Raw genomic sequence first — 16,926 nt, 5'->3', positions numbered from 1 at the left:
TTGTAAGGAATGTAACCCCCTTGCACTCGCCCTTCGCCCTTGGAGTCACGTGTAAAATGCCACACTCTCGGCGATACGGCTATACCGTCTAACCGAGTGGAGCCCCACATGTGAGAACCGAGCTTGCTTTTGACGCCCGAGGTGTGTCCGTGCATCGATCACTTTGCCCGCCGGCAATTCTTCCCCGTTTGCTTCTCTTCATCTCTTTATACTCTTCTCACCTATACTTTCACTCTATATACCACCTGCTACTCCTATCTGGGGGAGTGTGTCAGTAGTACTCAACAAAGAGAAGAGAGAACAACAAGCCAGAACAAGAAAGATAACCGCGAGTTGGCTGTTGACTCAATCAATGACCCGGAACGACCATGCCCCCAACAGCTGGACCGTCTGAAAAGTCAAAAGCGAATTGTAAACGTGGTCCTCCCAGTTGTGGAGAATGTGTCAGGTTAAAGCTCAAGGTGAGTCATGACTCTTCTTCTATTCCCTTCGCCTCAACTTACCTCGTAATCGTGAACTTTCCGCATCAGTCAACCAACATTCCATCCTGAAACTCACCCTCTGTCACACGACATCACAACGCCAAGCGGTCACATCTGACACCCAGTGCACGAGAACATGGCCATGTACAAACTGCGTGAGACGTGGTTGTTCAGCCATATGTCCTTCTGGAACCTTACGTCCGAGGTGAGCATCAATATTCTCTTCCCCCCCATTCTCTTCTCAAAATCTCATGTCATCATTTCATCTCAACTCTGATGGCTGATGATGAAAAAAGGGATGACCTCAAAATGCAAAAAACCGTCAAGGCTCTTTTGGCAGAAAACGAAGCTCTCAAAGCCGCTCTGGCAGCGAGGAATGAAGATGCAGAAGGTGAATGGGATCCTTCGATACCTATAGAAAACAGAGCGACGGTTCATCTGAGAAGAGAATCTGAAGGGTCTCCAGGCGGTCTAGTGAGTTACCCTCCTTTCAAATCATTCATCTCCACAACCAAAGCTTTTCTTACATTTACACTGCTTTGAGACATTCGACTCAAAGAAAAGATTTAACCCTCTTTGAAATGCGCAAGGCCGAAGGGTGAAAGGCGTTTGTTTGGAAGGAGGTGCTTGTACATCCCGTTCGATCATCCCCGTCTGGCCGATAGCGCAAACGATTACTGGAATCACCGAATCCCCCTTGATGGGATTCCATTTGTGTCTTAAAGCAAAACCTGGGGTAGACAATGGACTGACATTTCAGCCTGATACATTGCATACGGTCTCTCAACTACATCCTAACTCTGCACACGCTCAACTGGTCTCACCTCAAAGTCAATCCCAATCACCCGGTTACACCCCTCCAGCTACAAGAGTGACAACTCTTGAATCGCGTATTATCAGTAGTGTGAGAGATGAATCTCATCTCGCTGCTGTTTCAGGTAGTGGAGCGGGGTTGATGGATTGGACGGATGAGGCTGGTAGGTATATAGGTAGAGGAGCGGGAGCTTTGTATGTTTGTGAAGATGAAGATGGGGAGGGTGAGGGTGAAGTGGTGAGTATGCTTTTCACCTTGCTTTGGTATCGCTCATTCTCACTGGTCGGCTCACAATCATCCATCTCAATGGCTTTTGTGCCCCCGCCTCTGAATGTCTGCAAAGGATTCGCAGGAGTGGTGTTTTCGAGGTGGGAGCTCATGATCATAGACAGAGAACAATTCTCCAGCTGGAGACCCAGGCTCAAGTATGACATTCCCATTCATGGCCTCCGATCCGTCCGTCTTGATGCACATGCACGAAGTCATGCCACCCAAATCGGGTGCTCTTGCTCTTTTGCAAATATACTGTGAGTATCTCACATCTTCCCTCTTCGCTCACATCACTCAAACCTAGAAATACAGATACACAAGTACACCGCTGACCTCAGACACTCGAGTTGAATGGATGTACACCCCAACCGATCGTCGAGCCATAGCTTCAACACTCGAAACCATCTACACACCCGCATCCATCATAACAGGTTTACACAACGTCCCTCCACATCGACTAGCTACATTCCTCATGGCACTCGCTTTGGGTCATGTCTTTGCGGATCATACTTCCCCAGCTCCACAAGCCCAAAGACTTTTCTCTATTGCTTCGGCGTTACTCACTTTGCCAAGACATCACTTTATGGTCAAACATTCAACCGCTGCGGTGGAATGTTTACATATGATGGTATCGTTTTTATTCTCCACTCATCAACCTGAAGCTGGGAAAGCTGCTTGGCCTCTGTTAGGGACTTGTATACGTATTGCATGTGCGGTGGGGTTGCATAGGGACGGAACGAGATGGGGTTTGGGTGGGGTTGAGAAGGAGAATAGGGAGAGGTTATGGTGGGAATGTATGACTTATGATCTGTTGTGAGTCATCCTCAACTTGGATCCTTTCTCTTGATACCTACCCATCCCCCCTTCCCTCACCTTCGATCCTCTCATCTCTTGGATGCGAAGTGTACTGTATCGTCGCCGCTGCTCTGACCGTCTCATCCGTGAAATCGACTATAGCTGCCCTGACTGTCTCATTCATGAACTTTCATATCCCAGACAGGTTGCTCACATACTAGACAATCTCTCAACTTCGGAAGACCCTATTCTATCCCGGTACATTTATCAGACTGTCAACCTCCTTCTGATCCCGATCTCTACCCTCATCCATCCCACAACTCTCATCCATCCCCTGCTTCTTTACAATCCGACCCTTACCCTCGATCCAAATGGGACGACCAATTCCATCAATTGAAATACCGACTAGTAAGAAGGTTCGTACGAATAGCCGATTGTCTAGCTTCACCAGAATTACCACGATACGACGTTGTCATGCAACTCGACGGTGAGTTGAGAGGTGTGGAAGCTACCGCACCTAGTTGGTTAAGGTGGCAAACCGATGGAGAATTGAGTGGTGGTTGGTCTAAGAGATCATTTGAAGAGGTGGGATCTAAGAGGTATGAGGATGGGCAGGGTAATGGATGGTCTAAACCTGATGAAAATCAATCTACTTCTGGACGTTCAAAATATGGTGAAATCTCATCTGATTGGTCAAAATCTAATGACGTCGAGGGTGGTTGGTATAAACAAGAAAATCAAGCAATGGGAAGAGGAGAGAGATGGATTGAAGAAATGACTGCTGGTTTAGGTGATGAAGATAAAGAGAAAAGAGTACCTCAAGTTCATATGGCAGCTTTGTTATTACATAAAGCTTTGTTAGGTGGGTCGGTTTCGTTGCTAGTTATCCTCTTCCTTGCTAGTCTCCCTATCTCTCACTGATTGGAAACCAACCTATCCCATTTCCTCCGATTTAGGTCATTCATGTCTGTGTTCATACCATCTTTGACTTGCCCTCGAGGTCCCTCTGCCCTGCTTGTTGTTTTCTCTTCGCGGAAAATCAACAATCAACCTCATCACACCGAGCTTGAACTCTGGACCATCTGAATCTTCGAGTCATCAGCGAGCACAACGCTGATTGCAGCCTTACATCGACCATGGTTCTTCCAAGCTATCGCCGCGGGTTCTGAACCTCTTCGAAGTCCTTATGCAGCTTCTTTCCAAGCTTGTATTTCTTCTGCTAGACGACATACTCAAATAATGGGATCATGTTTGAGACGTTGTCCTGGTGCAGCGTATAGTTGGTGGTTTTTCCTCTGTAAGTTCGATTCGTTTGTTATCTTGTTCTTCCTAATCATTGTAATTTCCTGATCATTACAATATCATATCCATAGTAATGTTATACCCATTACAATGTCGTTTCCATTTTAATGTTATACCCATTTCGATGTCGTTTCCATTCCAACAAGAACGAAACAATTATCAGAAGTCATTCAATACCAAATCCGCAATCCATCAATTTTTTTCCATAACAAATCGAAGATATTAGAATGACAGTATATTCAATTCTTTCAAAGAAAGAAGAAAGAAAAAAAAAGAGAGAGAAAACATGTCCACTGACTTTTAGTCCACGCATACACATCAGCAATAGTCCAAGCTGCAGTCCTTTTACGTCTACCAAACTCCATAATGGCAGATGAGATAAGAACGGATTTTGATCAAACTTGTGGGATCATAGAAGAGATGGGACCTAATAGTCGGTTGGCCAGAAGAGCTTTACCTATGTTGATGAGACTCAGGGAAAGGTTGGGGTATGTGGAAGGGGATAATGGGGGTTCGGGTGTTGGGACAAGGACGGGGGTAGGGGTAGGTGATGTGGGTATGGATATGAGTGGATGGGGACAAGCGTGGGTGTTTTCTTCTTGTCTTCTCTTTTCCTCTCTTTTCCTCTCTTTCCCTCTTTCCCTTTTCCCCTCTTGCCTTCCTTTTCTCTTCTTCTGTGTTTCTTCACTTCTCCTGTTCTCTTCCCTCACCTTTTCTCCTCAATCTGACTCACTACTCAATCAGAATGATTTGGTCGTCTTCGCAATCTTGTCTTGCTTGAGCTCTGTTCATCTCTCACATACCTTTCACTTGCCCGGTCCCCTTCTACCACAATTGGTTACATCTTCATACTACCACCATCACATCTTTGTCAACCCTCTTCGAACCCCTGGTCCACTTATCCTCTCGATCCAATTTCCTCCTATTCTATCAATCCCTTCCCCGTCTGACCCAATACCTCAATCTCAACACGGACGTCCTTCCGTAAACCCCGTGTCAACGCAAAAATAAGGAAGATGGACATGAAGGAATTCTCAGAACTCAATGTCGAGTCGCACAAACAGGCGGAGGGGGAAACAAAACACTAACGTTCAGTCCCGACCCTTTGGGTCCATTCGCAGATACATCCTTACCACCCGAAATGAGTTTTCCGCAACATGAAAACCAAGTGGATCCTCAGAGATTGGTCGCTGATCCTGCTCATATTTTGTTGATGGAACAATTACCTGCTCAGTATCAAGATCCATTAGAATGGGCGGGGATGGATCCGTTGTTACAGACTTTGTCAGTTGTTATTCTCTTCCTCTCGTTGCTCTCTCCCTCTTCCTCTTCTCCTTCCCCTTCTCTCCTCTTTCCCAAAATGTCTATGATCCCCCGATTCACTTCTTCTTTACCGAATGTTTGATTTCTCCCTGCTCGTCCAGTCCCCTGATTTCACGTCTTTTCTCCTGCTCTCTCTGCTACTCCCACGCTCGCTGTTACTCCCGCGCTCTCTCTCTCAAACATGCAACCTCCATATATCTTACATCGCAACCACAACTTTATAGTCCACTTCCTTATGATCGCAACTTGCACTACAGTCGCACCTGTCCACATGGTCATTGTCGACCCTTTGTCATAAGCAGTATCAAACCAAACGACGATAACCACTTTGTTGGTCGAACGGAAGAAAATGGCTAATCCCCAGATTACATTGGAACGCTCATTCCGATCATGTAACATATCCCGATCCAAGTCAAATCCTTCATCCCCGTCCACATCCACATGCCCAATCCCATCCACATCCACATGCCCAATCCCATCCCAACGTACCACTATCAACCTCGAGTCAATCCAACTCTTCTCTAGGTGATCAACTAACACCTCCTAATCAAATATCATGGCAAATGCCACCACCTCATCAATTACCACAAACCTCTTCACAACATTTAACTCCTAATTTAAATCAAAATACAACACATTATCATCATCCGACTCAACCTCAATCATCTCATTTATCTCAAGCTTCCATGTCACATTTGATCCATTCGACTCATGTTTCTTCACATTTACAACCTACCAATAGGTCTTCTACACGACAAGATTACACTCATCAGTATCCTGGTACCGGTGGTGGTAATGGTAATGAACGATGATTTCCGACACCTCACCAACTTGATTGATAATGTTCCTGATCGGTTTAACGATCCTTGAAATTCAAACTGTATGAATCTTCAATCTTCAATCATCAATCTTCAATCATCAATCTTCAATCATCTTTCATCTACATCTTTCATCTCCGAATTTGTCCCCGTCATGATTATCACGAGCTTCGAATGTATCCTGTCTATTGTCTATTTACCATTCGACCAAGAATAAAAGTCTTACATACGCAAATCTTCGAATTTTTCCAGCGGGAAACAAAACGGACTAAATTTCGTTCGATACTTTTTCTCTCTTATCACTCACTGTCAATATACATCCGAGTAATTTGTATATATTGTCAATTGTTAATTTTTCGCATCTGTCCATTTTGTATTTACTTTTTGCTGGATCTTTTTTGTGTATCCTTGTTGGCATTGAAGTGTCATTGTGCATTTGTATCATTTTACGTATATAATCTCGGTTTCATGCATGTGCATTTTGTTTCGGTACGAGTTCTGCTTTGTTCATTTTTATAAATGTCAATCGACGAAAGAGGGTGATTGGTCGATGTTAATAGTAATGAAGAAGTATTGGGGGTGTCGTGATGACCATCATGTCTACGAGAAACGAGGTATGAGGTACATGAGATATGTTACAGGACCCACGGAAGCCGTGACACTTTGTCACCTCAAATGATAATTGACTGTACATGAGATGCATGGGATTGATATATGTACAGTGAACGAGTGATGATGATACATGAAACTTGATCATGATAAATGGGACGATATCAAACAAGTTGGAATTGAATTACACCTCTCGTGGGGTTGGTGGTTGGTTCCATTGTACAGTTGAGACGAGTTAAGACGAGTTGTGATTCTTTGATGGTTTTGTGATGAACCAAGGGGTTATTTCACTTGATTTGGACGGTGTGTAAGTGAACGAGGATTGACACTGAATGTAAAAGCTCTCGGGGATGGACCATGAGGTTAAGTGAAAGAGTTCAAACGGGTTCTGAACATCAGGTCATCAGCCATTGATCAACTCGAAATCATCTTTGGTATCTAGGACAGCAAGATGGTCAGACAAGAAATGACGTTTCCTATCTCTGGGTGAAAACGTTAGAGTCAAGTATATAAATGAACCAACCGTCTGTCCGGTGTGACCGGACTGGTTCGACTATCGAACAGATTAGAGGGTCGAACAGGTTTGATTGGTGCCCTACGTGGGAATGTAGAATTATGGACATGCGAGACAAGTGAGGTGGTGGGTAGGGGGGTTATGAAGGAATCAAGTAAATGAAGAGAAAGAGAAAGAAGCGAAGATGGACAGGGGGAATAATTTTCTTATGTTTTAATGAACAAAACAACAAAGCAGTCCATTTTAAGGGGAAAATACACCATAGATCGGAGAGAGAGACTGGGTTGTCATAGATAAGATTAAACAAGCACTCACCACCACATGCTTCACAAGGTTCCTCAAATATCTGATCGTCGTCTTTCACAAATCGTACACGTGCCAGAAACCCATCTATGTGCTGTCGAAACTGGGCATCTGAATCATCGTTCCGTTCAATGAATTGTCTCATAACGGCAATTTCGAAGAAAACTTCATCTGAGAATCGAGGAAATTTATCCGCATAAGGTCCTAATGGAGAAAGATGACCGAGAGGATTAAAGATGATGATGAAAAGATTATCATACTTGGAAACTGTTTCATCAATCAACCCAATCTCAAAGACGAGGAAAAAGGAAAAAGAAGAAAAACACCCTAGCAAAATGTTCAAACAAAGTCAAAGATCTCTTCCAAAAAGAAAATTGAAAGACTTACCGTCTTCTGTGACCCCATCAGATAGATAAGGGTCACCAAAAATTAATTCTAAGCATTCTACTACATGTTGAATTCTTTTGATCATATATCTTGTAATCTCTCGTCTATGTCTCTCAAAGTTTGCTGGATTATCATCATCATTTTGAACAGAAAGAGGATTGACTTGTTTGGTAAATCCGATCCTTATGTTGAGCATTTCATCAGGGGGGATATAAATGTTCGTATCGAATGGTCGGATGGAACAATCATGGAATGTCAGACTTTCCAATGTATCAATGCCATGGAGATTTGATAGATGTTCAAATGAGTTGGAATGAAAATCACTAGATGTTTCTTGATCCGATGGGAGGATAGGAAGTCGTGGGAGGGTTAAATGACCCGAGGGAGGGAGAGGATAACGTATGCAGAGGTGTTTGGGTTTACCGAAAAGGGGAATGACTTGGGACAGCGGGACGCGATAGTAATCCTCACTGTCGTAACCTTGTTCCTCGTCTTCCTCATCGTCGCCATCGTCCTCGTCTTCCTCGTCTTCCTCATCTTCCTCATCTTCCTCATCTTCCTCATCCTCCTCATCCTCCTCCTCATCCTCCTCATGGTTCTCTTCCTCCCCTTCCCCTTCCACACCGCCATGTATATCTCCTTCATCCTCCTCCAAGAATATGTCCGGACGATAAGCCACAACAAGTCTGTCCAGTTTGGGCATCACTGTTCCCTCCCAGTGCATCTCAGGGAGATTGATTGACATCCCGTCTCCTAATTCCTCCACGTAGACGACCAAAGTTTCCACACATCGCAGAGCCATCGTCATCCGGACCGGTATATTGCCACAAATACCCAGTTGGTATAGCCAAGTAGGGAGAAAGCTATAATGAGGTAGATGTGGAAACCGCGCAGGGAGATTTGGGTTGAAGTCTGATGGACTATGTTGCGTGACCAAAGGAAGAGAGAGCGTGTACGTCCGATATAAGTAAGGAATGACGAGATCGTAAGAGTTCTTGCTCGTCAGAGCCAGAGAGGCAAGGGTAGCCCGAGAGGAAGATTTTTCAAGTTCTTGAACGATGAAGAGGAGGATCTCTTTGGGAAAGAATGGGAGGGAGAGGTGGGACTTGAGGAGTGAGGAGGGCATGGTGATGGAGAGTTAGAGTAGATAGAGGACACCTCCCTGCGGGTTAGTTTAGTATGATGGAATGACTCGAAGACACCTCACCTTTGGAGGATATCTGTCGCAGTAGGTACAGGACCTTTTTATCTCATTAAAAGAGGATTCCTCGAGGGATACAGTCAGAGAAGCGAGTGGCAAAGTATGGTGAAGAAGAGTAGAAGAAGAAGAAGAGAAGGGAAGGGAAGGAGGAAAAGTTTGACCGGGTGAGTGGACGACCTCCACTTTACGCTAATCAGTCCCAACGTGGCGATGTGGCACTTTCACCAACGTGGCACTTTTCTTAAAAAACCAGGTGAAACGCGCGCGCGCACCTTTCACAATCACCCATCCTACTACCATCGATCTTTTCTCTTTTTTTCTGGCCAAGGCCAGGCCATGCTCTGTGAGTGAGAAAGATACATACGATTTCAGAAAGACTACTCAATTGGGATAGTAGACCATGGGAAATCACGAGATGTGAAGCCGATCTCGAACACTTTCCTTCCTTCTCACCATACGCTTCTAATTTGGCCCGTTCTAGTCTCTCGGGCCCGACTCGTCCGACCCTAAAGTCTAGATGGACTACCAGGACAAATGATATGAGCACAGGATAAGGAATCCTCCCAGATCTTCTCAAAAAAGAAGATATTGGATGGGAAAAAACAAGAAACCTGTCCCCTCCCCCGGGACGACTCGGACGGAGGACTCGCAATTGTGCTGATCCGGCCGTGTATCTCCTCTTCCCACTCTACACAGTCTTAAACATACTTTCTCACCCCATTTGAAAGCTATGCTACCAGATCATGAGAAGATGTGAAATCTGGGAAAGAATCAGACAACTGCACTGCTTTTTCAATGCACCACAAAAGAGGGATCTGGGGGTCGGGTCTCGGACGTGAACGTTTTCACGGTCAATAAGCGTTTGTGAGAGCTATAAGTTCTCATCATCTGAGATATCATCCCCACCAGTAGTTCGTAGCTCTTCAACTAGTCGGTTTCTCCTTCTACAATACTAACTTGCACGCCAAACCGATATGTCTCATCCACAGTCCATTGGGTTGTCCACTATTTCCGGCGTGACAGAATTTGCAGACAACCACAACCCTCATCTGACCTCTTCAGTCTTACAAGTGTCGTCTACTCCAGTGGGAGATGATCGCTCCTTGGCTAACTCGGGCTACTTGCCGGTACATCAAGCATCAGTCCCAGTCGATTCTGAACTTGAGCACACGCCCAAGTCTAAAGAAGACATCAGGTTATCAATGCAAGACACCTCCGTCCCAGAAACTATTTCGTCCGCCGATAATCTTCCCGGTGCGCTCACTGTGATTGCCAAAGCACCGGGGCGAAAAGCCGACATGGTCATAGCTCCAACCTGCATATCATACGCCTTGGAATCAGAAGGGGATGGGAATCAAGACCCAGACACTGCTGACTTGGCAATGCGTTTGAGGGGTGGCGGTATTTGTGAGGGGGATTGTGTTGCTCGGACAAGACATGGGGACACCACATCGGAGAGGATTATATGTAAGAAGTTTTGTTACTGTGGATAACACTCCTGGGTCCAGCACTACAAGATGATAATGGGAATGCATTGAGAGTTTCAATCCAGGAATCTATGGGAACAACTGTTTTTGGCGGACCGAACCCGTGATGGTCTCACAGACTCTCTATAGATCTGTCATGGACGAGCAACACGCATTGATGTTGCTATGACCATTTGTATCTTGCTGTCATGAGAACTCAACTGGTTCTGGCAAGTTGTATATACAGTAGTAACTCAAAGAATTTGGACTAAATCTTCCACAGGTCACATCTTGTCATGACCAGGTTGCAAGCCCACAATCATAACCATCCTAAAAGGCTCAATATCAACTCTGCTCATGAGAGCTGATCTCGCTACAAGTGCTGGTTGTGATACATCCTCAGTCTGTGATGCTGACTCCTATGACCCTTTGAAGCCTAATTGTCTCCCCTTTGTCACCTAACGGATTCAGACCATCCACCAACTTTGCTGATCCCTCAATATCATTATTTGGCTACATCAACTGCAGACAAGGCACAATCTATCACCTAATGTCACGAATGCAGTAAGGGACCTGCATCAAAATGTCCTCGCTAAAAGGCTTAATACTCGGGATCTGCCTAGCAGTCTTGAGCCACTCATAAGGCGTACCCTGCCACCTAGCACCGGAGACACTCAGACTTCCATAGGACTACATTGAACTTAACCAAACCCGCGACCAATTCTTCATGTTTTCAGTACCTTTACATGGTGCCAGACTGAAGAAAACACTGGCATTCACACAGGATCATGTGTAGAAGAAGGGATCAGAGCAGTTCAACAATCATAGCTGGTCCTGACACTTGTGTTCTCTTACATACAGTCGGGTGTCAAAAGTCAAGAAAGACGTTTTCATAGTAATTTGGCTGGGAAAATCTGTGTGCATTATCAAAATGGTGTTCATTCTGTCAATTGGCGTTGTACCCCTCTCAAGTCCTTTCAGAGGATGTTTAGGACTATCATCTATCATGACCCGCTACCAGACGCTAAGTTTTGTGAGTGTAATCTGCCCTGGGAGCATTTTGAAAACAGTCCAGTTTGGTGTAATGCATATGTTAGGTGACGGACGGAAGCCGTGACCCTTTGGAGCGTCATGGGGGATAGCGTGACCGTCAGAAGATCCATGCCACTTCGAAGGGTCATGATCATGGGACCATGCCCCACAGAAGAATTGCTCCTCACCAATTACCACTGATTCAAACAAGCATCCCTTTTTATAGAGAGATGTTGGAAGTAGTGAGAAACTCTGAGAGGGATTTTTCACTTGATTTTCTCCATGCATAATAGGGAAAAAGCAGACAATGATCTTCAGAAAAACACCAAAAATCAGGAGAAACATGCATCTCCAGCATGTATCCCTAGCTGAGCATTGTAGAGTGAGACATCAACTACCTAGTCATGTATTAGAATTGGGCCAGGAAAGATTCTAGTAAAGTTGGCACAATTTCTTTGGTAGGTCATGATCTTCCAACGGTCATGATGACGCCTGTGACACTCCGAACTATCACGGCTTCCGTGGGTCTACGGAAGGAAGCGGTGACACTTGGGAGCATCATGCGGGATAGCGTGACCGTCAGAAGATGTTAGCCGATAGAATCGGGCCAGGACGGCCGAACCGCCGTTAGAATTACCCCTTCCGTCGGATATTTCTCCGTTCAACTTATCCTCTGAACTTTATTCGATCGTCTCTGGTTTTATGCGTGTGAGTGGAATGTGATAAGTATAGAGACATGTAGAATTGATGCATGCTCTTTTTCCCCTCTGTATTACCATCTAATTATCAGTAAACAGAAGATCCGTGCCACTTTGAAGGGTCATGGTTGTGGGACCATGACCCACAGAAGAATTGCTCCTCACTGATTATCACTGCTTCAAACAATTATCCCTTTTTATAAAGAGATATTGGAAGTAGTGAGAAGGTCTGAGAGGGATTTTTTGCTGGTTTTTCTTCATGCATGATATGGAAAAAGCAGACAATGATCTTTGGGAAAACACCAAAAATGAGGAGAAACATGCATCTCCAGCATGTATCTCTAGCTGAACATTGAAGAGTGAGACATTAACTACCTAGTCATGTATTAGAATTGGGCCAGGAAAGATTTTAGTAAAGTTGGCATGATCTCTTTGGTAGGTCATGATCTTCTGACAGTCATGATGACCCCCGTGACACTCCGAAGAATCACGGCTTTCTTGGGTAACGTAACAGTAATTTTCCTAGTGACGGTTGGGCCGTCCTGGGCCGATTCTATCGGCTAACAGAAATGCACGGAGGATGATCGGCTGATAAGAGATTTGGGGGTACAGTAACACCCTCAACCCGTCTAGACTCCCCTCTCAGCAGGTAGTTGAAAGTGCTTGCCATCAACCTTCATAGAGAGCAAGTGCCCTCCAAACCAATGAAGTGATGATGACTTCACTGATACAGAGTACCCATTGGATTAGTAAGATGAGTTCCGATATGGTCGGCTTCCTCTCGCACGGATGGTGTATCAGTTGGCGGAACAGACCTTTTCTATCGAACCCAAAAACTCACCTATGTATGGACATAATCCAGGTTTGTGTACTGAACAGTCAACTTCATAGAGAGTACATGGACCACGAGTCGTCCTTTCTTCCCGCTCCGAGCTATGAATCCTCTTCTAGTCCGTAGCGACCTGACGGCTAGGCCATACGAACAAAAAATCGCCGGGATTTGACCCCTAGATTTGTTCTCCTTGTCTTCCAGTGCATCAAGGGAGGAGGCTGCCACAAATTCATTTATCCCTTCCCTACACCCTTCCCTTCATCAACCTTACACTGCATTCTAAAGTAGGGGAAGCCCTGACTTTTAGTTGGGATAATAAGTACTTGATCTTCTTCCAAACTCATTCAGTAACATCAAACATGAGCGCTGGATATCCATCGAGGATGAGTCGTCTGCTTGCCCGTTTGACGATGAGCGTGCGTCTCTCTTTGGGCAGAAGAACATCCAGGGAAAATGCAGACAACGGTAACGAAATGAGAATATTGTCATCTGCACAATCCACATCAATTCATCCGAATGAAATCTCCTCAAGTAGGGAAGTGCTTCCTTCGGAAACGCTCGTGACCGCTCCCCCCAGTCCCATTAGAAACATGACAACTGTAGCCCCTGGAGGAGGACCATCCCAAACTCCAAACACAGATGGAGAGAACCTCTCAAGTTTCCCATGTCATAGGTGCTCTTGTATGTCTTCCATCTTCTCCTGGCTGTCTCCCTCTTGCGTGAACCTCACGTACGAAACCATGACGATGATGCAGTCGAACGTCCGGGAGTTGGGTCTTGTCTGCCAGTGTCTCTGTGGTCTGAGGCCTGGTTGGAGAGATTTCTGTTCCGATTGTGGGGAGATAGGTCGACAATGCGCCACTCCATTTCAAATATGCAGCAAACATACCTGTCCACTCAGACGCCATTCGCAGCTTGATCAGGGATCTGAGAATTGAAGTGTCAGATAGGACCCGGGAGTACAGTAATGATTTGTGCTTAATGATGTTTGAAGATGCACACTACCAATTCTAGTAATCTACACTTTTGATGATTGGAGACTTGGCACATCACTCGACAATGTTTGCAGCTTTTTTTTTACTGACGACTGCCATTTGAATTTTTTTCCTGGCGTGTATGGAAGGGGCTATGTGAACTGCTCATCAGACGTAAAGAGAGACAGACGGATACAAATATTGTTGATTATTCACTGAACCTTTGTTTCTAGTCTATCTTGGCAATTTGTCAATACTGTGTGTGGGGACAAGGGCATACACAAGGGCATACTTCTTCTCATATGACATCATAGTGTTAGTGTACAGTATGTATATCCTTCACAGCCAATCCTCCCCGAGATGCTGCCATTTCTCATGATAGATACCAGGATGCTGGGATGCTTTGATCCTCTTTGATCAACTTACTCAGCCACTGGTGTGCACAAAGAAGTTACAATATGGTATGACCTGGCCCGGAGGAGCACGTCATGGTCCGTGGGTAATATTAATCCAAAAGATTATGGTGATGTCAAAAGGGGATCTCACCAACCTACGGTTCCTGACATGTCACCTCTTTGCTCTGTTCTCCTAACGATTGATGTGAGCTGAATCTGCATAAGACCATCCATCTATCAAGAGAGACTGGACTTATCCTCAGATGTTTCGCTCCGATTCACCGATATAACTGAGGGAAGGGTGTGACAAGTTGTTGCTCGAGAAAGAATTGCTCCCTTCTATCTCTTTCCCTTCAATTCTTTCTCCTTGTTTAGGCCGCAGATTTGATCCAATCAGGTAATTTCTCACCTTTCTTAGCTGAGAAGGAAAAGTAGCACTATTTACTGTCTCTACTCCACGTTGACGCTGTGCTAACATTGGACTTCCGCCCGGTCCTCCCTTCAATCGCCACGAAGGCGTTATCGACTTGCGGAGGATGAGATTTTCATATAATTCAGACACCAGAGAACGAGATCCCGAGTCTTCGACCTATCTTCTGAACTGATTTGGATATCTGCATAGTCGTCCCTCTAACTTTTTACCATACAAATTGGGATTCAGTAGTGCTTAGCATGGCAGGTAGTCAGTTGTCACTCGGAGACATATCTGACAAGGTAGATCCCTTGACAAGAGGTGAGGATCTTGAGACTAAAGCCAGCAATTTGACGCTTGAGATGGCTTCTGCCTCCCAACAGGGGGAGAACATGACACTTGACTGTAGGAGCGAGAACCCTCAAAATGGGCTGAACCCTCAGACTGAGAGTAGGGTCAGTGACCAACTCACGGCCTATCCAGCTAATCCTGGTCCATCCTCAAGCACTCTACTCAGCAACAGGGAAAATGCAAATCAGGGTGGTTCAAACTTGGGGCACTTGACCAAAGGACGCCTTGTAGACACCTGGATATGTCTGGAGAGGAACATGAGCAAATGTCGGTCGGATATTGGCTATTGTAGTGCACGTTGCTTTGACTTCTATGTCAGAGGTATCTGCATGAGTATTTCTTGCCTGGAGCCTTGCAGTAGGGACCAGTAGTCTGTGTCAAATAGCTATGGGATATAGGGGCTCATAGGGAACCAAGCTAGTGATGTATTAGTGTTACGAGGTAGCAACGACTCGATGCGGATCCATCGAACTCGACGGATTAGGATGGAGAAGAGCGGGGTTTGGAGGCAGTACTGCAGTAGATAGGATTGGGTTTTCCCTTTTTGAGATTTCCCCACTGGGTTTGCTCAAAAGCGGTTTTTCACCTGTCCGAGTATGTACATAGACGCTTGCAGTAGGAACTGAGAGGAGGACACGGATACCTGTAGACAGTATATAGTACAATCAGCAAAGTACCAACTTTGCTGATTCTTCAATATCATTCTTTGGCTACATTGATTGCAGAGGAGACACGATCCATCAAATAGCACCAGAGACACATCTACTATAATAAAAGAAGATGTCGAGACAACTTGCGAGACAAACCACGTGGGAGTCGCGTGCGCGCGAGCAGGGGGGAGTCGCGAGCAGGGGGATCGCGAGCAGGGGGATCGCGAGCAGGGGGATCGCCGGGGGGAACGCCGGGGGGAACGGTGGGGGGAACGGTGGGGGGAACGGTGAGGGGAACGGTGAGGGGAACGGTGAGGGGGAAAGCAGATTTGAACCGAGTTTTCGGTTGCTCAAAATCCCCTAAATAGGGGGTCCGGCCAGCCAAATTCGACTTTTTTTTCGTTTTCTCGCGTTTTTTCGCGCTCAGGGGGTTCTGTCACATGTAACCTGCTCCACTGACTTCTCTGCCACCTATAGGGGAGAAGAATTCGGACGTCCCCGGTCCACGTGCACCTTTACACATTATTGTTTCTCGACCATTCACGGGACTCTCCGAGGCGACTCGCATCCCCGTTCACACTGTGCACTTTTACACCGTTATCGCAACCATTCACGGGGCTCTCCGAGGCGACTCGCATCCCCGTTCACACCGTGCACTTTTACACCCGCATTTCACGCTGGCTCTCCCGGGGCTCTCCGAGGCGACTCGCATCCCCGTTCACACCGTGCACTTTTACACCCGCATTTCACGCTGGCTCTCCCGGGGCTCTCCAAGGTAACTCGCTCCCCTGTTCACATCGTGCACTTCTATACTTTTATTCTCTGCCCGTGAGTTATCATTTATTGTGCCAAAGACTCTACACTTACATGAGAAATGACCTCAAATCCCGAAACCACTGTCACCCTGCAGGGGCTGACAAGACGACAATTAGCTCAACGTGCTCGGCGCGAGCGGGAAAGGGGCACAAGGGATCTACCAGAACCCGCAGATCCAAACATCTCAGGTCCAACCAGAAGGGAACTTGGACAACGGTCCAGGCGGGAGCGCGAAGGGGTCAATTCACACTGCCTTGCTCGACAAGACTACAATGATGGAACACCAGTACATCAATTTGGCCGCTGTGAAGTTCCCTGTCCTAAGTGTGGTGCATTACACTGGCTTCAGGAACGTGCTCTCAACCTCGCAGCTGGAGGGGAACGCTCAACCTTGGCCAATCCCCTTTTCTCCTCCTGTTGCTTGAATGGGGCTGTACAACTCCCACTTCCCGTTGGACCCCCCACTCGAATTACGTGATCTT

The 16,926-nt window shown here is 46.0% G+C and overlaps 5 protein-coding genes across 5 annotated transcripts; 3 read left to right on the top strand and 2 right to left on the bottom strand.

The window, feature by feature from the left end:
- Positions 1–368: 368 nt before the first annotated feature.
- On the top strand, positions 369–6,294 carry TREMEDRAFT_74830 (uncharacterized protein; the record flags this gene model as incomplete). The annotated part of the gene is made up of 11 exons (XM_007007925.1): positions 369–461; positions 608–687; positions 779–956; positions 1,243–1,533; positions 1,685–1,823; positions 1,905–2,379; positions 2,583–3,223; positions 3,485–3,658; positions 3,968–4,247; positions 4,759–4,947; positions 5,351–6,294. 11 exons carry the CDS (start codon positions 369–371, stop codon positions 5,796–5,798), a joined length of 2,988 nt encoding a protein of 995 aa, XP_007007987.1. The 3' UTR covers positions 5,799–6,294.
- Positions 6,295–6,790: 496 nt separating this feature from the next.
- Positions 6,791–8,743, bottom strand: TREMEDRAFT_65833 (uncharacterized protein; the record flags this gene model as incomplete). The annotated part of the gene is made up of 3 exons (XM_007007900.1): positions 6,791–6,801; positions 7,243–7,497; positions 7,618–8,743. The coding sequence occupies 3 exons, from the start codon at positions 8,741–8,743 to the stop codon at positions 6,791–6,793; spliced, it is 1,392 nt and encodes a 463-aa protein (XP_007007962.1).
- A 1,049-nt stretch (positions 8,744–9,792) lies between these two features.
- On the top strand, positions 9,793–10,412 carry TREMEDRAFT_65832 (uncharacterized protein; the record flags this gene model as incomplete). Its single annotated transcript, XM_007007899.1, has 2 exons — positions 9,793–10,285; positions 10,327–10,412. The coding sequence occupies 2 exons, from the start codon at positions 9,793–9,795 to the stop codon at positions 10,410–10,412; spliced, it is 579 nt and encodes a 192-aa protein (XP_007007961.1).
- An 803-nt stretch (positions 10,413–11,215) lies between these two features.
- Positions 11,216–12,578, top strand: TREMEDRAFT_65831 (uncharacterized protein; the record flags this gene model as incomplete). The annotated part of the gene is made up of 4 exons (XM_007007898.1): positions 11,216–11,317; positions 11,730–11,837; positions 11,917–12,024; positions 12,405–12,578. 4 exons carry the CDS (start codon positions 11,216–11,218, stop codon positions 12,576–12,578), a joined length of 492 nt encoding a protein of 163 aa, XP_007007960.1.
- Positions 12,579–15,743: 3,165 nt separating this feature from the next.
- TREMEDRAFT_65830 (uncharacterized protein) lies at positions 15,744–16,151 on the bottom strand (the record flags this gene model as incomplete). The annotated part of the gene is made up of 2 exons (XM_007007897.1): positions 15,744–16,061; positions 16,089–16,151. 2 exons carry the CDS (start codon positions 16,149–16,151, stop codon positions 15,744–15,746), a joined length of 381 nt encoding a protein of 126 aa, XP_007007959.1.
- Between the last annotated feature and the right edge of the window lie 775 nt (positions 16,152–16,926).

The sequence above is a fragment of the Tremella mesenterica genome, assembly GCF_000271645.1.
Source record: "Tremella mesenterica DSM 1558 unplaced genomic scaffold TREMEscaffold_16, whole genome shotgun sequence".
NCBI classification, from domain to species: Eukaryota; Fungi; Basidiomycota; class Tremellomycetes; order Tremellales; family Tremellaceae; genus Tremella; species Tremella mesenterica.
This window is presented reverse-complemented; position numbering and strand designations above follow the sequence as displayed.